Genomic DNA, 24987 nt, shown 5'->3' on the forward strand with positions numbered 1-24987 from the left:
TGACGCGGGGCTCGAACTCACAACCACAACATCATGACCTGAGCAAGGATTCTTTCTTGATTGGGGTTATAGAAAGGAAATTTTCTTGCCATTAAATGCTGCTTAGTCTAAGAGTAAGACTATTATGTTAATAGCTAAGCTAATCGATGGAATGATAATACAGCATCAAAGATGAGTGGCCAGATAGAAGTTATAAGTAACTCTCTCTTTTATTTTGGGATTTTCAGCTGCTCAACCATCTCCTTCCGCAGTGCCCAAAACTGAAGACCAGCGTCCTCAGTTAGGTATGTTTCAGGGAACATCTTGACGGCCATCGAAAAAGAAGTAGGCTTAGCAGCATGTTTCTAAAATGTGTCACTTCTAAATGAAGTTAATGCGACTTTGTCTTCTTTAAAATTTTTTTTTAACGTTTATTTATTTTTGAGACAGAGAGAGACAGAGCATGAACGGGGGGAGGGGCAGAGAGAGAGGGAGACACAGGATCCGAAACAGGCTCCAGGCTCTGAGCGGTCAGCACAGAGCCCGACGCAGGGCTCGCACTCACGGACCGCGAGATCGTGACCTGAGCCGAAGTCGGACGCTCAACCGACTGAGCCACCCAGGCGCCCCAAGATTTTGTCTTGTTTATCATGGCTCCATGCATAAAATGTGGACCAAAATTATCAGTCTACTCAGTAGGGATAACTTGAGATTTTGCTAAGACATTTCCAAACCTATGCAGTAAATATGGAAAGAACATTCTGCTTGCACACACGTCCCTTCTCTGTGACAGACGAGTCCTTTTAATTTTACCCCCAGGCCGCATGCCTCCAGCCCGCACTCATGCCAGGCCCCACGCGGAACACCGCGGATTGGTGATATCCAACGGAACACCGTTGATATTGCCAGTGTGCTGAACAACGTGGCCGGCGTGGCCCCGGACCCAGTGGGGACATAGCACATGTTTGCCCAGTTTATGTCCTGGGATGGAGAGAGCCAGGTGTCGGGAACCCCAAGCCAGAGCTGAGCTTAAGAGGTCTTTGGCAAGAAACTTCTCTTGGATTCCACGTGACATCTTATTCAGTGCAGGAAGTGGTGCTGGGTGACTTTGGTGTGGGGGATTCAATGACTCTGAAACCTGGAAACACAAGTCGGGGGTATCATACCTGCAGTGACATCACACCAAGCCGCGACAAGGTCTCTGGGATTTGACTTCTTTTCTTTTTGTTGTAGATCCTTATCAGATTCTCGGACCAACAAGTAGCCGCCTTGCAAATCCAGGTGAGAGACTGCTGGTGGTTTTGCCCCTAACCAAGTTACCTTTTTGTCAGTGGCTATCTTGAAAGATGAACTTGTATTGGCGAGAAATCCTTCCAGCTGCACAAGGTGGAGTTTAGATCTCGTTGGATTATTTGCAAGAGTGGAAAAAAACTAAACGGGTCATGGAATCCATTAAGATCTTAGCTGCCGCAAAGGGCAGGATCACCGAATCTAAACTGTATCAGTTGCCTAGGGCTGCCGTAACAAACACCACAAACCGGGGGCTTAGATAACAGATATTTACCGTCTCACAATCTGGAGGCCAGAAGTCCAAACTCGACGTGTCACGTGACAGGCAGCGTTTGTTCCTTCCGAGGGCCATGAAGGACGGATCTGTTCCGGACCTCTCTCCTTGGCTTGTAGACGGCTGTCTTATCGCTGGGTTTCTTTACCTGTCTTCTCTCTGTGCGTGTCTCTGTGTCCAGATTTCCCTTTATAAGGACACCAGTCATACTGGATTAGACCTACCCTAACGTCACTTTCACTCAAACAGCTCTGTAAAGCCCCTTTTTCCAAAAAAAAAAAAAAAAAAAAAAAAAAAAAGGTCACATTCTGAGATACTGGGGGTTAAGATTCCAACGTGTGAATTTTGGGGAGAGGGGACACAGTTCATCCCATGACACAGGGAGGTCAAGCCCTATCCTAAAAAGGAGAACCTTAACTCCAACCCGAAGGCTTCAAATGTAGGATCATCTTCGATGAACGGTCTGTTTTTGAAGTTAGAGGCTAGGAGAGGGTGCAGATTCTTAACTGGCCCACTTGTGACCCGTACCTCGCCAAAGATCGTCACCTGTCATCACATTTCAGTGCCAACCAAACTGTTGTATTTGTTTGTATTCAGATCAGACCCAGCTGTGCTGGCATCCACTTCCGAAATTCACAGCATATGCTGAGGGTTTTCAACAGCACATCCAAATGCCAAGATGACACAGGCATATTGCAAGTACAAGCTGGAATGTATATTTCCTAAACACGGAGGCCAAAATAGGGTTGGAAACGGAAAAGTTCAGATTCAAGCAGCATTCGTCCCCACAAGGGAATCTGTATTTTGAGAACACGAAATATCATTATCAAGTATCTGCAGCTTTGACATTAAATTTTAGGTAATGTTCACTAGTTCAGAAAAATCCCTCTGAGGCATTTGAGCCATTAGAAGGGACTGTTTTAGGGGCGCCCGGGTGGCTCAGTCGGTTGAGCTCCGACTTCGGCTCGGGTCCTGATCTCTCGGTTTGTGAGTTCGAGCCCCGTTGAATTTGCTGCCTCAGATCCTTTGTTCCCCCCCCCCGCCCCCGTCCCCGCCCCTGCCTCTGCCCCACTCACGCTCTCTCAAAAATGAATACATATTTTTAAAAATAGTTTTTTTAAAAAAGGGACTGTTTGTTACTTAACCCTGGGGACTAGACCAGGTGGTCAGTAATTATTTGTTGAAGAAACAAATGCGAGGAGTAAGGAGATACCGTCCTTGACCTTCGAGGTCCTCACATTCTGGTGGAGAAATGAATACGGGAGATTACAACACTGCCACACAGGTGCTTTGCTCTCAAGGGAGCGTCCAACTGGTGGCCAAGGCTCCCGGGTGTCTGGTCCCCCCCAATCCCGGGCTCAGCTCTCCATTTCGAACTGCTTCGTAACGGTTCAAATAAAAAGGATTACTATGTTGGGAGATTACTGTTATCAGCCATGCCTCAGGAAGACTGATCTGGCATCAGTGTTCAGGATAGATTAGAAAGAGGAAAAGAACAGACGTGGGAGCACTCTGGGGAGTTTAATACAATCATGTGAAATAACAATCAAATAGCTCCCACCCTGTGGAAATGCCCAGGCAAGTGCTTAAGTCTGCCATGCCACTGCATGACACAGCCCTGGGAGGTCATTATCTTCATCCTACAGAGGAGGAGTCAGAGGTCCAGAGAAATTAGGTGACTTTCCCTGGGTCACACAGCCAATAAAACGGGAAGTCGCATTTGAACCCTGATTCTCCGTCTCCAGAGTCCGGTTTTATTGTCTTGCCCTGCACCGCTCCTGAGTGAGCCCGAGGGAGGAGGGAGGCCTTGGAGAATGGGGGCCAAGAGAATAGAAAGGAAGGATTTCCCTTGAGTTCTACAACCGTGTAGGTGCTGGGAAAATGGCTCTGTCCACAGTAGGTCAGCAGGTCCAGCACTGGGAGCAAAGGACAGCCCTTTGTCCACTAAGACCATCCTCACTTGGCCTGGGGAAGATGGTGACCTCCAACCAGGGGCTTGAAGATAAAGTCTTGTTTTACTTAGTTGATAATGATTAGGCTTCTTTCCATCTCTCCTCGGGCTGCACGCGCGTCAGTCGTATTCACGTGGCTTCCCCCACCCCCAAAACCAGAATGTCTCTGGTCTTTCTGGGGATGAGACTCCCTCTTCCTGTTTGACTCTATTTTCCCATTCTCTGGTAAGTAAGCCCTTCATCACTTCAAATTGCTGCCTTCGCTCTTTGTACAACGCAAACTTTTTAAATCATTTTAAGTGGGAAGGTGACATCGTGGTGTGTAAACGCACGAGAGAATAACGCATCTCAAGGTCTCGGTTCCAGATATTCATGTGACGTGCACTTGGGGCCATATGTCTCCTGCTGAGAGGTGTCCCATCCCTGAACGATGACGTCATGGATCACACGTAAACCACACAGCCCCTTGATGTCCCATTAGAATGGCTGAACATGTATGCGGCTTCTCTGATGAACTGAGGCTGCCTTTCCATGAAGGCACCTTCTTGGGTTGTGTTCAGTGGCCCCCCCCCCCCGGTGCTAACTGGACACTCTTTAATGGGGGGCATGAATTGTATCCAGTTTTGTGCAAAGCCAGAGACCAGTTTTAGGGATGTTTTGCCATTGGTTAGGAGGTGGGAGTGTCCAGTCTTCCACTTTGAACCTCCCAAGCCCCCGGCCAAGGGAAAGGACAACCTGGGGAGGACTCGAGGGAGTGGAGGTCAGGCCTGAAAGCAATGGTTCGTGCTGGGATTCGGGCATCCGAGCTTAGAGGCTGGGTTCCAACCTTTGCCGACATTGGGCAAGATGAATCACTCTATCTCTCTGGGGTCTAATGTCCTCATCTCAACAGTGGGCTCCCTCACGATTCTTGGGGGGATTAAATAAATACAAGTGTTCAGGATGGTATCGGCAAAGAGTAGGCTTTCGGGGGCCGTCAGCCAGCCCGAGAACACCATTCACAGTTTTTCACGGCCAACATGGGGTGCACGGGGAGGGGCACTTGGCTTCGTTCTGTCCTCTTGTAGCTCTAGGCAAGGTATGTGCCTCTCTTTAAACTCTGGTTTTTGGAGCACCTGGGTGGCTCAATTGGTTAAGCGTCCGACTTCGGCTCAGGTCATGATCTCGCGGTTCGTGGGTTTGAGCCCAGCGTCGGGCTCTGCGCGGACAGCTCGGAGCCTGGAGCCTGCTTCGGATTCTGTGTCTCCCTCTCTCTCTGCCCCACCCCGCTCACACTCTGTCTCTCTCTTTCTTAAAAATAAATGAACATAAAAAAAAACGGGGTGCCTGGGTGGCTCAGTCGGTTAAGCATCCGACTTCGGCTCAAGTCATGATCTCACGGTCTGTGGGTTCGAGCCCCGCGTCGGGCTCTGTGCTGACCGCTCGGAGCCTGGAGCCTGCTTTAGATTCTGTGTCTCCCTCTTTCTCTGACCCTCCCCTGTTCATGCTCTCTCTCTCTCTCTGTCTCAAAAATAAATAAATGTGAAAAGAAAAAAATTAAAAAAAAAACCCTCTGGTTTTCAGCTCAAACAAATCATGGTAAGACCCTTCATGTGTTGAGTTTATCCTCACAGTGTCCTGGCAAGATGCCGTTACCATCACCCCCGTTTTATAGATGAGGGCACTGAGGCACAGAACACTAGGTGAGCTGCCCAAGGCCCCGTGCGTGCCAGCGCCAGGATCCAGCGGAGGTAGGGATGATTCCAGACTGGTGCTTACAGACACCGTACTGCCCTGCATTCTACCAAGTCCTGTCTGAGCCACGCTGAGCCCGGAGCAAAGCCTCCGCCCTGGGACGTGCCAGCTGCCTGGGGCTCGGCAGGGTGGAGGGGCCAAGCTGTGCCCACGGGCTTCTCTGCCGCGTGCCCGGCGACGGCCGAAAGTGGCCTCCACTGGCTGCCACCGTGGTGCTTTGGGGGACCCTCTCTGCTTCATTTCCTGCTCTGTCCCTCCGTCAGGTGGTGGCCGCTGAGTCCCGCTCTTGGGGGGCGGGGACACCCCTCCTTCTGGACCCACAGCTGCTGAGTCACTCCCAGCTCTGCTCTTCTCTGTGCTTTATAAACCTTTTGGGTGCTTTGCCCTTTTCTGCTTAGTTGTACTTCTTTGCTACTGTTACTTCTCTTCTCTTTCCGCTGCATGAAGAGACCACCTTCCTTCTAAAAATAAAAGCATTGCCTTTCATTCTCTTCCAGGCGCACCCCTCCCCCCCTTTATCCCATTGGGTTCTCCTGTGGGCGGGGCACAACCGACATCATTGTTTCTCCCACCAATCCTGGCTTCGTTAATTACCCCACCCAATCCTGGGTAGAAGTAGCTACTTCTCACTGACGTTGGAAAGCCGCTAGGAGGGCGATGGAGGAAGGGGGGAGGTGGCCAGGCTGCCCGATGCCGGATCCTGAGTGTAAGGACCTCTCCTTTCACTTGTCCGCTTGGCCGGTGAACGGCCCAAGCCCCTCTTAGGCTTCCCACCACTTAGATATCCTTGTCTGACCTCCCCCGTTCTGTGTTCTCAAATGCACCTTTATCGCACCGTGCGTGTTTTCGTCTTCGTAAATTGCTTTTGAAGTATGTGGCCACAAGGAGCTCAGTTCATCTACCATTGGCTGAGTCCTCAGCAGCCACCGCGCATCCTTGACAATTCTTGCACAAGAAAACCTGCTCCATACTGCGGATCCAAGGGATTTTTGTTACGAGTATTAAATGTAACAGTTAATGCTCTGGGCACGCCGTTGCATTTTATTACATTTACTTAAACAGCGATTGATTCTGCATTTTCCCTTTTGTTCTCAGGTTTGGAAGGTGATGAATTTTGTGTAAAGATCTCTTAGGCCCATAGATCCCTGAAATGCTCAAGAGGCTGTGTCTTAAAGGTTAACGGGCAAAAGAGTCTAGTAAGAAATCGCGCATCTTTGAATTTCCAGCTGCGCATTTAGATCTCTGCCTTTCTAGTGCTTCAGAAGCAGGAGGGGTATGAAACCACTTTTGTCCACTGGCTGTCTCTGTGCAGGTTTCTAAAGGAACTGGGCAAGGGACAGATGCCTAGGGGCAATGCCAAGGTTTGAATAAATGCCGGCTAGTATTCTGGCTATCTGGGAAGGTCTGTGCGTTTATGCGCAATCTATGGAATCGCTTTCTCTGTGGGAGGACGTTCACAGTGAATATTTATTTTCAGACGACTCTACGTGTTTACGTGGAAGCATATGTTGGGCTGTTAAATAAAAAAATTTTGCTTTTCCCTATTCCCAGGTCATGTGCGGAATTTTTGTCAAGTAGTAATCCTTCGGTTACAATATGTATACTAAACCCATATGGTTTTCTCATACCATTCTTCGTATTTTTTCAAATGCATATTAATGAGATGTTCGGGGCAACCAAAACTTGATTGAGAACAGTTTGAATATGTGGTTCCGAAAAAGCACAGCCTTCCATTGAGTTGAATGACAAGCTGTTAATGTATTTCAAATGTGTCGTAGAGTGAAAATGAGAATTTTCCAGAACACATTCAGAAAAGGCTGACCTTTCTCACGATGCTGTTGCATGGATGAATTCACAAACATACCCATCTCCGTGTAGCCAGTGTGGAAACAAGGATTTAAGAGTTGGGCAATTTATGTAGGGAGTTAGCTAGGGAGAAGGGTTTGGGGGGGAAGAATTCTAATTGATTTTTACACGACATCAATTCCCTGAACAGTTGCCAGTCATTTTATCACATCTCTTGGTAATTTGCTGATCGTGCAATAAAAAGTATTCTTTTGGGGGGCGCCTGGGGGGCTCCGTCGGTTAGGCGTCTGACTTCTGCTCAGGTCATGATCTCGCGGTTCATGAGTTTGAGCCCCGCGTCGGGCCTTGTGCTGACAGCTCAGAGCCTGCTTGGGAGCCTGCGTCTCCCTCTCTCTCTGCCCCTCCCCCACTCATGCTCTCTCTGTGTCTCTCTCTCAAAAATAAATAAACGTTTAAAAAAGTCATCTTTTTGGTACAAGCCTGAGGCAGTGTTCGAGCTGGAGTTTGGGAGGAAAGCCAGGCCTCTTAGTTACTTTCAAAGCTTCGAAAATCTGTTCAGCACATCTTAGTTCCTCCTGGTGCTCAATACTGCTGTCGATATTTACATGCTGCTTCCCTGGAGGAAGCCATAAGTCATCTTAAAATAGTGTAACGTGGTGGCTGGAACGATATGCCTGGATTTTTCTCGAAACTTAGTAAGACCTGAAAGGCACACCCACGTGTCTCTCCAGTGGGATCAAACACAATTCTGACTGTGTGCCCCCAGCTAACTGAGATCTCGCTGATGAAGGTGGAGTCTCATTTGGTTCCCCAGAAGGGCTTGCAGTCACTCACTGCTGCAGGTTTTCTTCTGGAAACTTCTGAACACAACTGGCATCGCAATGCGAGGGCAACCCGTGGATTTCCGTTACGATGCAGTTGCCTAAATACTGGAAATAGGTGATCTGGTTTGAAAAAGAGCCAACTTTTTCTAAACTTCCTCATTTTGAGTGGGTTAATTCTGTTCTAGGAAAAGTTTTGACAGAATTGCTTTCTGGGTGCCAGCAAATGTTATGTTAGAAATAACGGTGTTTACTTCCATTCTCTATTTTTTCCATAAACTTTTAGAAGTTCATTTCCTAAATATGACTTTTATTATTTTACTTGACCTAGCCAATATAAATGGTGTTAAGTCATTCTTGCCATCAACATAATGGCACTTTTTGCCTCGCAAAATAGGAAAAATAAACCCTTTCACCCCTGAAACACAGAGTTGGCTTGGTTATGCTTCTCAGGAAGCCAGACATGGATGGGACCAACCTAAACTTTGCCCCATAGAAATTCTTTGCGGTGCATTACTTGGATCTGTGGATGAGCCCGATATCACCAAAGATCCTCACCGAAGACCCTGTTCCCAAGACACAGAACTTGGGATGCCGATACTTGTGCAGGTGCTCAGTTCATTGTGTGTCTCTGGGAGAGAGGCAGTGATGAAGCAGACAGGGCAGGGGTAAGGCTGCGGGGCCTGGTGGCCTTAGCCGGAACCTTGCTCTGGTCTGGTCCTGCAAGGAGTTCACGAGTATGAGCAGCATCACAGAGCTGGCCCCTCCTTGAGGCAGTGAGACGGGCCTGTGGTGCACGGTGTCAGCCCCTCTGGCTGTGGGTTGCCCTGGGGGGTCGGGAGGGAGGTGAAGCAACTCCTGTTGAGCCAAGGGCAGTATTCTGGAGAAGAGGGAGGAAGGCAGCCACCATCCCCAGCAGCCGAGGGACGGGCGCACAGGCAGGTTAAGGCGTCTGCATGGGACACCACTGAGCACCCGCTTCCGTCTCTAAGAAACACTGACTTTAGCTCACAACCTGTTCTCACTGGTGTTCTGTTTCCTTCCCCCCCTCCTCAGGGAGTGGGCAGATTCAGCTGTGGCAGTTCCTCCTGGAGCTCCTGTCGGACAGCTCGAACTCCAACTGCATCACCTGGGAAGGCACCAACGGGGAGTTCAAGATGACGGACCCCGATGAGGTGGCCCGGCGCTGGGGAGAACGGAAAAGCAAACCCAATATGAACTACGACAAACTCAGCCGCGCCCTCCGCTACTACTATGACAAAAATATCATGACCAAAGTCCACGGGAAGCGCTACGCCTACAAGTTTGACTTCCACGGGATCGCCCAGGCCCTCCAGCCCCACCCTCCAGAATCATCTCTGTACAAGTACCCCTCAGACCTCCCTTACATGGGCTCCTATCACGCCCACCCACAGAAGATGAACTTTGTGGCCCCCCACCCTCCCGCCCTACCCGTGACCTCGTCCAGTTTCTTCGCCGCCCCAAACCCCTACTGGAATTCGCCAACCGGAGGTATATACCCCAACACTAGGCTTCCGGGCAGCCACATGCCTTCTCATCTGGGCACTTACTACTAACGACCTGAGGGAGGCCTTTCCCAACAGCATACAATCACCAAGAACTTGCCACCAACTCTATTGGAGACCGTGAATCAAAAGTGCCTCAAGAGGAATGTAAAAGCTTGACTGGCGCTGGGGAAGGAAGCCAGGGACGAGATCCAAAGACTCTTAACGGGAGGGATTTACTAAAGTATTACTCCAGGAATAAAGAGGATGCGAAAAATGTAACGTTATCTGGACACCTCGGGGGTGGACCCACCTTGTAAAAGACATTGTAAGTAGAAGCATGAAGAAGTCACGAGGACCAAGTGCCAAAGAAAGTGTTCTTAAGAAACCTATGAACTTCAGAGGGGAGTTTGGGGTCCCGCTAGTGCAAACGGGGATTCAAGTACAGTGAGAGTGGTAACACAGCCTTCCCCTGGCATACCATTTACATGTCATTTTAAGGAAAACTACCTGTATTTAAAAATAGAAACATATCAAAAAAGAAAAGAGAGAGACCGTGGCCCGTCGACAGATACCGAGATGGAACTCAGTAGAACGTGCTGTTTGGGTGAAATCAGATGCGTTCCGTTCGGGGGAGAGCCACAGCTCCTGGACGGTATCAGGGGAACTGAGCCCGGCGGTGGGGCCGGGGCCGTCTGCGGACAGCGAGCGTGTGGTTGTAGACAGAGGGCTGGAGGAGGTGCGAGAGAAGGGAGCGGAGGAGGAGGAGGCCAGAGGGCTGGGAGAGACGCTTGTCAAGCAGTGGAGACTGGACTTGGGACAGTGCAGAGGCCGGAGACTGAGTCGGGAGACTTGCGGGTTCATTGGTCGGTGCCCTACCAAACCCAGTGTTAAGAGGAAGAATATGGCGTCCAGGACGAGGGGAAAGTAGTAGAATTCAGGAACAAGAATACGCATCTCTCTTTTTTGTTTGTTTGTCTGTCTGTCAAAAGAAAAATTTAACTGGAATTGTCTGATATTTAAAAGAAACATTCGGGACCTCATCGTTGGGGGGGGGGCTCTGTTCCCCACAGGGTCAGGTAAGAGGTGGGTAGCCTTCTTCGATGCTGCCATCGGAAACCATCTAGGCGTTTGGGTTAGGCAGAGGCTCCGGGTTTCCTTTCGAGTCGCAAACGCTGTGCGTTTGTCAGAATGAAGTATACAAGCCAATGTTTTTTCCCCCCTTTTTATATAATAATTATATAACTTATGCATTTATACACTACGAGTTGATCTCGGCCAGCCAAAGATACACGACAAAAGAGACAATCAATGATAGAATGTGGCCTTGAATTTTAACTCTGTATGCTTAATGTTTACAATATGAAGTTATTAGTTCTTAGAATGCAGAATGTATGTAATAAAACAAGCTTGGCCTAGCATGGCAAATCAGATTGACCCGGGAGTCCGCATTTGCACTTTGTTAGCGACTGAAGTTGCCTAACAGAGATGTGTGCTGAACTTCGGGTCTTGTGTTCTGGTTTTATTTTGTCCGGGAATTCGTGCAAGCGAGAGCCAAGCAAATAGGATGTTTGGCGCCCAAACGGTGTTGGCCTCTCCAGGCCCTTCCTGCTCACTCTCTCTTCCTCCTCGTCTTTCTGGAGCAGACGACCAAAGGTTTCACGTTGGAACCTCCATGTGTGTGTGCCCAGAATGGAAAGAGGCCTCTCGAGTGGGGGTTGGGACAGAAATTCCAGAGAAGCACCTGGTCGCAGATCACCCTCAGTCCCTGCCAGGATCATAAAACATTGGTTGAACGGCGAACCGATCTACTGCTCTTAGCGCAAACTGTAACCTTGTTGGTCAATAAAGCGTTGTGGACAGCCGGTTTCTCACTTTACAGGAACAAGGGGTGGCTTCTAAGTTTACCACTTGGCTTCCCTTTGAGAGGCCCTGGCCGGGTCCACAGTTGCCTTAATCTTCCCATGCTGGGATGATCTGGGCACTGTGGTTTGGGGTTCGCCAGCCTTGAGCCTCACATGTCCGCAGACACTCTTCCTACGATCTGAAGTCGTTGGTTGCCCTTGACATCTTCTCTCTTCTGTGTGTGTCACCTGCCCCCAACTTTGGCCAAGGTGAAGGCAGTTCGAGAGGTGGGATACAGAGCAAGGGAGAGGCACCAAAATCGAACAACTTCTTAGCCCGAGTCAGTTTCTGAACTGGCCCATTTCATAGCCGTCTTGGGGCTCGTTTCGCACTTTGTAAGTCTTTCGCTATGATTAAATCAAGTTGCCAAACCTCTGTGCTATGGGTATTTTGGCAGTGGTCTTTAAAGTCAGTAGGATCCGATTACCAAAGCTTCAGACGCTCTGCATTACTTGGATTAAAAGAAGTCCAACCATCAATCATTTTGCGGCAGCTTGGGAAAGGCCCATAAAGTGCCTGTATCTCCTGGGGGGGGGGGGTGGGAGGAATAAAAACATGAAAGCTGGCAGCTGGGGTGACCCAAACGTTTCTAATGGAAAAAATCCATCATCTCCATTTTGAAATGCAGAGTCAAAGACACCTACATTTTGCATATAAATACGAGTTTGCTCAGATGATCACTCCATTCCACTCCTTCAGAATTATATCGTGAGCAAAATCGTAAAAATAAGACCTGATTAGCATATTCCATTTTAGCAGATGTTTTCAGTTAGGCTCTCCAACACCCACCCAGCCCAGATGATTAGCAAGCTTTACGACAAGCGTGAGCAGCCGAGATGATTTTGGATGACACGATACTCCTGTGTTCTCCCAAATAAATAATTCTTAAATTACATCTCAAAATAACATTCGCTATCTGCTCCTGTCTTAGTCTTAACTCCAAAACACTCTTCAGTTCATATTCGTAATTACACGAAGGACCTTTTCCTTCTCAGCTTCTCCCGTTTCTTCGTTTGCCCTGATGTACGCTCCTGACCCCTGCATGGCATCACTTCTCCCAGCGAGACATTCGTCCAGTTTTGTCTTAAATGGCCTTCTGGGCTTTGTGGAAGCCCCGCCGTAGCCTTTTGGGTACTTGGTAGCATCCCTGCTCTTCCCAAATCTCAGGCAAGACTTCATTTATGCTCCCAGTCTGCTGCCTCTGCCAAGTCTCGAAGACTCCATGGTGAAGCCATCTGTCGGGACTGATGCATTCAGAGGAGGTGTTGTCCCTCCCAAGCGCCTGTCTGTGCTGCTGCAGCACCTGCCACCTGGGGATGAGGGCCCAGAGGGGCTTGCCTTGGATGGCGGGCACGGCATAGACTCCTAAAGCCCTGGAACTGGGAGATGATGGCAAGTAGGGAAAACACGGGTGTCCTGCAGGCTCCCAAGTGGACCTCTAACTGTGGATACAGTGTGATTTTATTATTTTTTAATGTTTTTTTTTTTTTGAGAGAGAGAGTATGACAGAGCACAAGCAGGGTAGAGGCAGAGAGAGAGGGAGACACAGAATCCAAAGCAGGCTCCAAGCTCTGGGCTGTCAGCACAGAGTCTGATGCGGGGCTTGAACTCACGAACCACGAGATCATGATCTGAGCCCAAGTTGGACGCTCAACCCACTGAACCACCCAGGTGCCCCCAGTGTGATTTCCTAAAGCCTGGTTTAATTGCTCTCTAGTCACTCCACCCAAACAGAAGCTCTGGGTGGCTTCATCAGAAGGGATGATGTCTCCCTTGAGGCTGGGGTCCTTTTCCTAGCTCACTGGTTGTTGGCAGAATTTGGTTCCTTGCAGTTGTAGGACTGAGGTCTCATTTCCTTACCAGCTGTCAGCTCATAGAGGCCACTTAGAGTCCTTGCCACGTGGCCCTCTCTGCACCAAGGCAGTTGCTTCTTCGAGGCCAGCAGGAGAATCTCTTTCATGTTGAATCTCTTAGACTTCTTTTAAAGGTTCGCTTGATTAGACGAGGCCCACCTACGTTAACCACCTTTTTAAAATTAACCCCAACTTAGCTCATTAGAGGCCTTAATTGCATCTGAAACTGTCCTTTTGTCATAGAATATAACCGAATCATGAGAGTGAATTATATTCACAGGTGCTGCTCACACACCAGAAGTGAGCACTATGTAGGTAGGGCATCTACACTAGAGGATGGGAATCTTGGCGGCCATATTAGAATGATGGCTACATACCATGGATATGTGGCCTGCCTTCTACCTTGTTCTAAGCACCGCTGGTCAATGAAACCTCCCTAAAACGCACATTGCCAAAAAGACCAGCCACAATTCAGTAGCTTTGTATATCTGAAGCCACGTGCTCCGTGGCTCCCTCTCTCCCCTGGCAACGTGGACCTCTTTTGGCACGTCTGATGCTCTTAATCTGACCAATCTGAAAAGCTTTATGTTGAACCTGGACGGGCTAATGCTAACTGTTCAACAATATCTACATATTCTTTTGATTCTAGCTAAAAAGGAACCCAAGTTATTTCTATAGGCACAGACCTATGCACACTTTTCTAACTTACTTTAAACCAATTTTATAAAGCAAAATAGCTTCATTCATTTTCTCATAAACGTTTTTTACAAAATATTATTCTGTTGAGGCAAGCCATAATAATATTTGATTGTGATTTGTGCCAGACATTTTGAATTACAGATTTATGGAGGAAGCATGTTAAATGTAAGAGCTTTATGGAGACAAGAAACAGAGGCGCTTTTCATGTTCCATAGACACACAGCATTCTTCCTAAAGAAAATACTACAGAATGGTAGCCAGAATTTCATTCCGAGAGAACTTCATAAAAAAATGGTTTTGAGATTTTACAAGGTCATGACTGGCTGAGTGAGCCTAGCCAAAGAGTACTCATGAAAAGATCAACACTTAGGGGCCCCTGGGTGCCTCGGTTGGTTGAGCGTCAGACTTTGGCTCAGGTCATGATCTCACGGTTTGTGAGTTCGAGCCCCGCGTCGGGCTCTGTGCTGACGGCTCAGGGCCTGGAGCCTGCTTCGGATTCTGTGTCTCTCTCTGCTCTTCCCCTGCTCATACTCTGTCTGTCTCTCAAAAATAAATAAAGATTAAAAAAATAATAATAAAAAAAAAAGATCAACACTTATCTGGAAGGAAGATCCCAGGGACAAACTCCATGCCTCAGTAGGATGAGGACATAGAAGGTACGCTGAGGACAAACTCCAGTAGGTTATTTGATAAACGGGTTAGATGAGGACAATGGGTTATATGCTGAACACAGGATCCTAAAGAGCAGGCTGAAGGAACAGGGCTAGTTTAACACGCTTACCAGAACTCAGTGATGTTAGGACCCACGCTGTGTCAAAAACACCTGAGAACAGAAGCACGTGTGAAAAGAACCTTAGGGATTTAGCGATATGCAGAATAACCAACATTTACTGAGCTAAGGGCAGACGCCATACTGAGCACTTCAAATGCATTATTTTATTACTTCTCCCAATTGCCCTCTTGATAACATATTAAAGAAAATGCTGACACCAAGATTCAACAATTTACCATGCCTTCCCGAGATCATACTTGCTCCTGTGCTGACTCTCAAACCTCTACTCTTAATCTATTTTTCCTCGTCTTGAGAGGACATGGCAGGGGGTAGGGGTGGGGGGGGGCATGGCATGACTACTTAAATTTACGTTGCATTTTCTAAAATGGATTGTAAAATAGGAGTTATTTATTCCATTTTGAACTGATTCCAGTATCATTTCTGGACATAACACTTGCCGAGGGACACAGGCCAGCTAGAGCAAGCCCAGTGGAGAGAGAGAGACGGGGGCAACGAATGAGCTCAAGGCTATGCCATGAAGGAGTTACTGAAGGCACCGTTCAGTGTCTCTCATGGAAGCAAGGTTACTTTTAAGGTCCATCAACAGAGGCCCCAGCGTGGTGCATGGTAATATTAAGCTGTCAATAAACGTCTTTGGCTGCGTGCATGCGTGAACATCCAGAAAGGTAATGTGTGGACCAAAGGTGCACTCAGCAGGGATGCCCACTGGGCAAACTCAAGGAGGAACCTTTTTTTTTTTTTTTAATGTTTATTTATGTTTGAGAGACAGAGTGTGAGCGGGGGAGGGGCAGAGAGAGAGGCCCTCTGGCGTCCGAAGCAGGCTCCAGGCTCCGAGCTGTCAGCACAGAGCCCAACGTGGGGCTCGAACCCACGAACTGTGAGATCGTGACCTGAGCGAAGTCAGAGGCTCAACCAACTGACCCACCCAGGCGCCCCTCAAGGAAGAACTTTTCAACAGAGAAGCTGCCTCTGGCCCAGGAGTTCCTGGATGTGGGCATGCTCACTGGGGACCACGTGACTCTTCAGGTATTTAGCAGCAAACGGCAAGCAGACTACTTGGTTGTTTCGGACTTTTTCACTTCTATGCAGTCCGGGTTCTATAAAATGATTCAACGTCATACATACACGTACCTAGATCAGGGAAGAGGGTCTGAGATGCATGACGGCCTAGGCGTCTCCTACCACTTAGTCTTAAGGGCATGAGCGCATGGGGGGGTTAGGTACTAGAATCCTCCTGAATTCACTGGTGGTGTGGCCGTGTCTTCAGGTTGACTTGGAGGTTATCTGTCGACAACACAGGGCCAGGTGCATGGCCAGAGCCGCCACTGGTGGGGCCACTGAACCATCCCTCCACGTTTCCTCTCTGGGAAGAAAGACCAGCCTCCTACAGCACTTTTTCATAAAGGCATACATCGGGGGGGGGGGGGGGGTGTTCTTGGTCACAGCCTGCTCAGCATCAGACATGGCACAGCTAAAAGTGTGTCAGGCTGCCCTCCCGGGACCCTCAACCCAGCTCCAGACAAACCATTCCTGCCTTCCAGCTGGCATGGCAGGCAGGCAACACAGGCTGCTGGCCTCTTAAGACCCTAAGGAAGGGGTGGAGGCGGACGTTAAAATGTGTAAGAAAGAATTTGGGGTAGAAGTTATGAAGCTCTTTGGCAAAGTCTCTTGATTAGAAGGTGAGGAAGAACTTGGGGGAAGGTTGGCAGGGGAAGAAACCACCTGGCTTCTTTAGAGGAGGCGACCCCCAGGGAGAAAGATCCTTTTCAGAGGATAGGTCCCGCCTCTTCCTGTGGGAGAGAGCGGAAGGGGCGGGGACGGAGCGAGAGGAACTGGGGGAATGTCCTCCTCCCCTCCACACCCTTCCTGCACCCTGCCGGAAACGTGCGTAGTGGAGAAGAATGGTTCCATGTTAATGGTGGAACCAACCTCTGCTCGGTCAACGCGGCAGCTCTCCTTAGAAGAAATGCCTGCTCTCTTTCTGTCTTCTGACCTGACACTGTGTCCCTGTCCGTGCTTCTCCTCATCTGCGTTCATGTGGCACAAAGCGTTTTGAAAGCGGGATTATGCGATGATCGCTGAGTTTTAAACCAACGCTGTCCGGTCCACGCTTACAGTTAAATTGCTCTCTTCCAATTAAGAAAACACCAACGCGTTCTATGCCATTGGCTCAATTAAAGCTGAGAGCTTGTTAAGATCGTTTTATTCAATTTCACCTGGCTGTGAAGCAGGAGAAAACGGACTTGAATGAGGGTGTGTCTGACTGCCCAGCATAGGCACTGTGCTGGTCTACCTCTCCAAGGAAGCTGACTTAAGGATACGATCCTAGGATGGGCAGCCGTCACAGGACGGCCAAACGCTTATTCACGTGATGGTGGGAAGGCAGGTGGAGGAGGAAAAAACCAGTAGGAGGGGAAGACAGGTGGAGGGAGGCCGAACAGTGAATGCGTGATGTCCAGCTGTGTGTGTGTGTTGTTGGGTGTAGCTCTGGCCGGCAAGAGACTGAGCTACAATTATTACCGGAGGCCTCATGACAAACCCGCAGTGGAGGTGCCCGTGAACGGACCCCGGCCTTCCTATGGAGTGTCGCGCAAGTCACGTAAATAAGTTCTACAAAATGAAGCCAAATCGGTCCAGGCTACAGAATATTTAGCTTCGGTTGACGGCTATCTTTTGAGAGGCCAAGGATTCTTGGAAACTACATCTTCCCGTTAGTTTTCTTGGGAAGTCGCTCTAGGGGTGCTTTCTCTGTTTACTGCTGGTGAACCTCCCAGAATGTCCCCTCTTCTTTGTCAAGTTCTTCACCCCAGTTCCCGCTTTCTTCCAACTGTGGACCAGACTCTATGGGCGTGGTTTTTGGAAAGGAATATTTTACCATGATTATCGGAATTCAGTATAAACCCATGAGGAGCAAGAATGTTGGCTTCCATTTTTCGAACATTTCTTTTGTGTCTTCAGTTCACAGCCCTGTGAGAAGCGCAGAAAGGTGTGACAGAGTTATGGCCCTTGGAGAGATTATAATCTAGAGGGAAATGAAAAGGTACATGAAAGTCTCCGGTGTAAGACAGTATATGATCTACATGTGAATATTACAAAGAAGGAGAGGTCATGCTAAGTGCGCTGCTTAAGGAAGGCTTCCTGAAGGGGATGGTATTTCAGGAGGGGGAGATTTTTGAGGGATACACAAGTATCCATTAGTATATTTACACAAGTGCTCACCTTTGTGTGTAATGATGCATGCCTGTTTTTTTTTTTAAAAGTTAAGATATCTGATCTTAACTCCCAGCATCTTATTCTTTCAACCCTAAGTCCAAGATAGATTAGCTTTAATTGTGCTTCCGAAGGTTCTTGAGGAAGGAATTATTGAGAATAATGTGTAAAATAGATAAGAATAGTGCTAAGACAGGAGCGAGGTTGGGAGGAGTTACCCCAAGAATGGGAGAAGATTATGGTCTACGGGATTCACCGGCAGTCGGGATCTCCACCATCATGAATGTGTAGGCACTGAAGTGATAGAATTCAGAGATATGGCTGTATGATGCCCCTAGGGAGCTGGAGCCCAATCCTGGAGATTCCAGCCCTATTATGGACCCTGCTCGATACTGAAGCAAGAATCTCTAGGGTTTGGGGCAAGCTTTCACTTCCAGGACCTGGAAATGGTGATGACCCATTGTGATGATGACATTCAAAGATTCAAAGTCCTCACCCATTCTAGGTGGAGTCAATTTCATTTTTATTGTATTTTGTTTGAGTTTATTTATTAGAGAGAGAGAGCACAAATGGGGGAGGAACAGAGAAAGAGTGCACACGAGTGGGGGAAGGGGCAGAGAGAGGGAGAATCCCAATCCGATGTGGGGCTCAAACTCACGAACCGTGAGCTCATGACCCGAACTGAAATCCAGAGTTGGATGCTTAACCAACTGAGCCACCCAGGTGCCCCTCATTTTGATTTTAAAAGAAAATAATGCAGTGTCTTACACCAGGTTCATATTCATGTATCAATATACTTATCTCAGTTATTGGTAACAAAAGTGGCAAAAAATCAGGAAGATGTAATATTATTAACAAACCTGCCCTAATGAAGTTAGGGAATTATCCTCAACAACTAAGGAATAGACATTGTTTTCAAACACATACGGATCACTTACAAAAATCTCCATATGTAGGCTTAATGAGGCAAGTCTCCACACATTTAAAGGATTAAAGTCATAAAATACCTTCTCTGACCCAAATTATGTTAAAGACCAATTTTTAAAGAGTCAAGTAGAGAAATTATACTCAAGCAATATGCTAGCATTTTTCGAAAAAAAATTATAATGGAAGCTAGAAAGGATGACATCATAAAATGAAAATACACATCAAAAATTTGTGGAATGTAACTAAAGCAGCATATAGAAAGAAGTTTACAGTCTTCGATGGTTATATTGGAATAGAAAAATGGATAAAAATTAGTAGGCTGAACATCCATTTTTAAAACTTAGTGTAAGAAAGCAGTACAAACAAAAATTAAAAAAAAGAGAGAGAGAAAAGTGGATATGTAAACATGAGGGGACAGCGGGAAACTCAGACTCAAAATATAATTAACAACAGAAGTTGTTCTGTAAAAGATTAATCAAATTGAAAACTCTCTGGTAAAATTTCTTAAAAAAGAGAGAAGATACAAATTAAATAATAATTAAGAATGACTAAAGGAATTAAGCTATGGTTGTCACAGACTTTTAAAAGATGAAAGTGTCCTGCAAACCGATTTATGCCTTTTCATTTGAAAATTAGATTGAATTGACCCATTCTTATACAAAATAAAGCAGACCACATACGATTCAAGAAGTAGAAAGCCTGAATAGTCTTACAGCCATTAAAGAAATGGAATTGGTCCTCAAAAATCTTCCCGCAAAGAAACCTACAAGCCAGATGGCTTCCTCGTGAGATCAACCAAATATTCAAGCTGAAAATGGTTCCGAAATTGCCCAAAATATTATAAGGAATATAAAAAGAAGAAACAATCCTCAATATAATCTATAACGGTAACATAACCTTGATAGCAAAGTCAACAGACGGTGCAAAAAAGCCAATCACACTTGTGAATGTAAGACACAAAAATATTAAGCAGTAGTAGCCAAGAGAACTCAGCCATGTATAACAAAGAAACGACATTATAACCAAGTTGGGCTTATCAAAATAATGCAAAGCTGAGTAAACATTGGAAAATCAATGAATGTAGCCCCCACATGAGCACACCACAGGAGCAAATCATCATCACACATAGAAACAGAAAAGTGTTTAATATAATAAAACCTCGATATGTTATTAACTATTAGCAAACGGAGAAGAGAACGTGACTTCTTTAACCTGGTAAAGGGTAGCTATAGAAAACATACCAGCAAATGTGGGACTTGAAGGTTTAAAATTGAAAGTATATTTGATGTCAAGAACAAGAAAAAGGTGCCTAATATTACCATTTCTGTTCAATGTAATTTTGGAGGTCGTCACTAGAATACGAAGGCAAGACAAAGAAAAATTCAAGAAATAGTTCATTATACACAGAAAACATGGCTGTGCAGATAGAAAATCCAAATGAATCCTTAGGTTAATTTTTTGAATTTCTAAGAGTTTTAGCAAAATTCCTGAAATAAAAACTCAATTACATTTCTACGTGCTACCACATACATCTAGAAAATTAAGCTTAAAATGTATTATTTACAACAGCATAAAAATATGCAGTATCTAAGAATAAATCTAACAAACATGCACAAGATCTCTATGGAAAAATAATAAAACTTCATTGAGAGACATCAGAGAAGACTGAAATAAATAAAGAGATGAATCACATTCATGGATTTGATGATTCGATGTTGTAAAGATGTCTATTATTTGCAAAATCACCTAGACATTCACTGCAACTCCTTTCAAAAACTCCCAACAGTTTTTTTTTAACTTTACAAGCTGATCTCTAAAATTTTTACAGAGAACCAGATTAACCAAGACGTCCTTGAAGAAAACACAGCCTGCCTACATTTTATGGGGTTTTTTTGTCCTCCGCCATACTAAATCTTAGAATGTTATAGTAATTAAGAATCAGTGTGAGATGGCTCAAAGAGACAAAAAGACCAATGGAATAGAAGTCCGAAAACAAATTCAACATATATGAATACCTGATATAATCACAAATGATAGTGAAGATCTGTGCTCAAAAGATGGGCTTTTAAATAGATGGAGCTAGAACAATTGGAAATCATATGTCAGAAAAAAACCTACATCGCAGCACTGTTGAATACCACACATAAAAGTCAATGACACGTGGCTAAGAACTAAAATTTAAAATTCAAAAGTGTAAAGGTTTTCAAAGATGTTACAGAAAAACATGGTCATGACCTTCAAGTGCAAAAGAATGTAATGACAGAAAAACTACAAAGTATAAAAGAAATATTGATAACATTTTCTATATGAAACTGACGAACTTTTTTCATTAAAAGGTACCATTAGGGTACCTGGGTGGCTCAGTCAGTTGAGCGTCTGACTTCGGCTCAGGTTGTGATTTCGCGATTCGTGAGTTTGAGCCCCACATCGGGCTCTGTGCTGACAGCTCAGAGCCTGGAGCCTGTTTCAGACTCTGTGTCTCCCTTTCTCTCTGTCCCTCCCCCACTCATTCTCTCTCTCTCTCCCTCTCTCTCTCTCTGTCAAAAATAAACATTAAAAAAAATTTTAGAAAGATGTCATTAAAGACAGCGAGAAGACACCTGCACAATGGGAGAAGATATTTGTGACCCATGTAGCCTACAAAGTACTAGCGTCCAGAATGTACAGCCATTACTAAGTCAATCAGAAAAAAAATGTAGATATGTAAAAGAATTGAATAGCTCACTTCTCAAGACATGATAGACAAATGTATGGACAGTGCTCAAGCTCAGGGTAATCCACGATACGTACAGTAAAACCAAAATGGTACCCATTTACCCCCACCCTATTGGCAAACATTAAAAAGGCCAATCATGGGGCACCTGGGTGGCTCAGTTAGGTAAGCATCTGACTCTGGGTTTTGGCTCAGGTCACGATCTCATGGTTCGTGAATTTGAGCCCCACGTCGGACTCTGCGCTGACAGTGCAGAGCCTGCTTAGGATTCCCTCTCTCTCCGCCCCTCTTGTGATCTCTCTTTCTCTCTCCCTTTCTCAAGATAAATAAACTTTAAAAGAATAAGAAAAATAAAAAGTCTAGCCCAAAGCAGTAAGGGTGAGGATGTGAAACGAAGAGGGGCACTACTGGTAGGCATGGGGATTGATAGAGTCTCCTTGGAAAATAGTTTGGCACTCTTTGGCATTCACTGTAGAACAGATGACATGTATACCCAAAGTCCTGTTAGGGAAATTCCGAAGGAAATCAAGAACCTCCCACTAGTCCGCTAAGATACATGAACCGCAATATCACTACAAGCATGCTTGTAATGATCAAAACTGGAGGCAACCCAAGACTCCATCAACATTAGATTAGATAAGACAATTTTGGTATATCTACATAATGCAAATAATGACTTAAACTCACAAACTTAATACTGAGCCAAAGAAGCAAATAGCAGGAAAGCATATACAATATGGTTTCATTTATTTAGATTTCACAAGCAGGCAAAGACAAACAACATATTGTTTAGAGATGGCGCAACGATGTTCAAAAGATAAGAACAGAAGCAAGAGGCTGATTATTTCAAAGTCAAGATAGTGATTACCTCTCAGCGGAAAGAAAAGAGATGGGGTCAAGGAGGGATGCTAGGGTATTTTAAAGACCTGGCAATGTTTTATTTCCTGTTGTGGTGGTGATTTCTTTATTTGCTATGCGTAGTCATTTTAAACGCTCATCTGTATATACGATGTATCTTGTCTTCCAAACGCTATGCCAAGAGGAGGATAAACAGACTAAGTCACGGTTTCACACGCATCAAGAGTGGGCTCCTGTCGGAACAATGTTTAGCAGCCTTGGGAAATGTGGTGCACTCTGATGGTTCTTGCACAGGATGTTCTATTTCCTCTGCGAGACGGCTCAGAGTTCACTTTGGGCACAGTGGGTTTTGGTATTCCCCAGAAGATTCACTTCCTCTGCCCAATGCTCTCTGTTGGTTAGTTACTGTGGAATGTCTATGCGGCATTGCGTCTGTCTCTATGAGGCCCCTGTGATTGTCCTCCCTTCAAGAGGAGGAGCTTAATTCCCCACCCTTCAAGTGTAGGATGGACTAAATAACCTGCTCCGACTAAACAGAATGTGGTAGATGGGACAGCGTGTGTCTCCTGAGATTAGGTGATAAAAAGCATTGTGACTTTCTCCCTGCCTTGTCTCTTGGCTAACTCATTCTGGGGAAAGCTGGCCGCCATGTCATGAGGACCCTCAAGCAGCACTAGGAGGTCCAAGGTGTGAGGAACTGAGAAGTCCTGCCAGTAGCCAGCCCTGTAGCCCCAATCAAGCCTGCAGATCAGCGTGTCCTTGGTCAAGATTTTGTCCAAAATCTCATAAGAATCCATGAACCAGAACCACCCAATTAAGCTGCTTCTGAATTCCTGATGCACAGAAACTATAAGGGAATAAATGCTCATTGTTTCGACACACTAAGTTTTAGGGAAATTTATTATGCAACAATAGATAACTAATACACCTTGCGTTCTCAGGATTGATTTGGACCCAACGTATATATTGATTTGGACTTTAAGAATGGCTAAGGTGATATAGCCTGGTTTGACCTCAGATCTGCAAGGTGCTTCCTCTGCTTCTGAAATATCTTCGGCTGATTCTTATCTCATTCCACTCTCCGGATTCTTATCTCATTCCACTCTCCGGAGTTGACTCTCCGGTTTTCTGAGACTAAATACTATTGCTTCTTCCCCCAGATGATAAAGGGGTCATTATAAAAGCCTAAGTCTTCGAAATTCTGGGTTTTGTAGATTGTAGTTGAAATGGTGTGGGCTTTCAAACCCCACAGGCAAGCACTGGGTCCTACCCTTTGCTGGTTGTTTGACCTTGGGTACGGCATTAGCCTCCAGGAGTTCTCGCTCCTTATCTGTTGGTCAAATGCCAGTCACACAATTAAATACATGTCACTTAGGATTAAGTTTGGCCATGAAAGAAGAAAAACAATGGCTTTATTTTTTTTTTTTTAATTTTTTAACGTTTATTTATTTTTGGGACAGAGAGAGACAGAGCATGAACGGGGGAGGGGCAGAGAGAGAGGGAGACACAGAATCGGAAACAGGCTCCAGGCTCCGAGCCATCAGCCCAGAGCCCGACGCGGGGCTCGAACTCACGGACCGCGAGATCGTGACCTGGCTGAAGTCGGACGCTTAACCGACTGCGCCACCCAGGCACCCCGAAAAACAATGGCTTTAATCAAGGTAGGATTTTGTGTCTCTTCCGTGTCAAAACCCAAAGGTAGACGGTCTAAGGATTGTATGATATCCTTGATATCAGGAAACCCAGGATCTTTTTGTGTTGTTGTGCTACCATGTGTAGTTATTCTGGTCAAAGATAGATGCTCCAACTCCAAAATATTCACTGAAAAAGCAGAAGTTGGACTTAAACTCTGTATCAGGGTTCTACCTAAGAAACCAAACCAGTAGGATAGTGTGTGTGTGTGTGTGTGTGTGTGTGTGTTTGCGTGTTCCACGAATTAGCTTCTGCCGTCATGGAGACCAGCTGGGAAAGTCTCAAATCTGGTGGGCTGGCCAGCTGGCTGGAAACTCTTGGGCAGAAATTCTTCTTCAGTTTTGCTCCTAAGATCTTTCAACTGATTGGATGAGGCCCACCCAGATTATTAAGGATGATCTCCTTTCCTTAAAGCGAACTGCTTATAGCTGCTAATCACACCTACCAAATACCTTCAGAGGGACACCTGGATTAGTGTTTGGAGACCTGCCAGGAGTGACAGTTGCAGGCTACAAGTCTGGTTAAGATTGAATCACCACTTCTTGGTTTCCTGCAAAGCTCCATGGAAACTGCTACAGCAGAGTGCTCGGGGGCGCAAATCAGGTCCCCTCTGCCATGTCACAGGAACCACGTCTACAAGGCTTGCACTTGGAGCCCTGGTTTGCCAGACGAGGGGCCAGAGCTCCCTAAGCATGAATCTGAGCGTCTGGGACAGGACCGGAGATGGAAGTCCTGTCACCCCCCCCCCCCCCCAGCTCCGGTCTTGCTGGGAGAGGCAAACTGAAAACCCCTCTAGGGGTAGGGATCCCGCTCTCCAGCCTGATGCCAGGGCCCGCTAGCCCTCCGGGCACTGCCACACAAATGCAGCAGGCGACGCATGCACCCGCTTCCGCTGCTGACTCCATACGTTTTCTCCAGTTCACGCTTTCCAGCAGGCCCAGCGTGTGTGATCAGGCTGTGCGTCCTTGAGCGCTCC

General features: G+C 46.5%; 1 protein-coding gene across 9 annotated transcripts in view; it reads left to right on the forward strand.

Annotated features, from left to right (window-relative positions):
- The window catches only part of ERG (ETS transcription factor ERG), a 269120-nt gene extending 258322 nt beyond the window's left edge, over positions 1-10798 (forward strand). For 8 of the 9 annotated variants that reach the window (XM_023238738.2, XM_045036606.1, XM_045036605.1 and 5 more), the window contains 3 exons: positions 228-284; positions 1213-1260; positions 8913-10798. In XM_023238738.2, the coding sequence (XP_023094506.1) occupies positions 228-284; positions 1213-1260; positions 8913-9433 (626 nt within the window). In that variant the 3' untranslated portion in view covers positions 9434-10798. Of the gene's footprint in view, positions 1-227; positions 285-1212; positions 1261-2140; positions 2587-8912 lie in introns of those variants that run through there. The other variant, XM_045036608.1, reaches the window with a different exon arrangement.
- Positions 10799-24987: the final 14189 nt, after the last annotated feature.

Source organism: Felis catus, chromosome C2 (genome assembly GCF_018350175.1).
Source record: "Felis catus isolate Fca126 chromosome C2, F.catus_Fca126_mat1.0, whole genome shotgun sequence".
NCBI classification, from domain to species: domain Eukaryota; kingdom Metazoa; phylum Chordata; class Mammalia; order Carnivora; family Felidae; genus Felis; species Felis catus.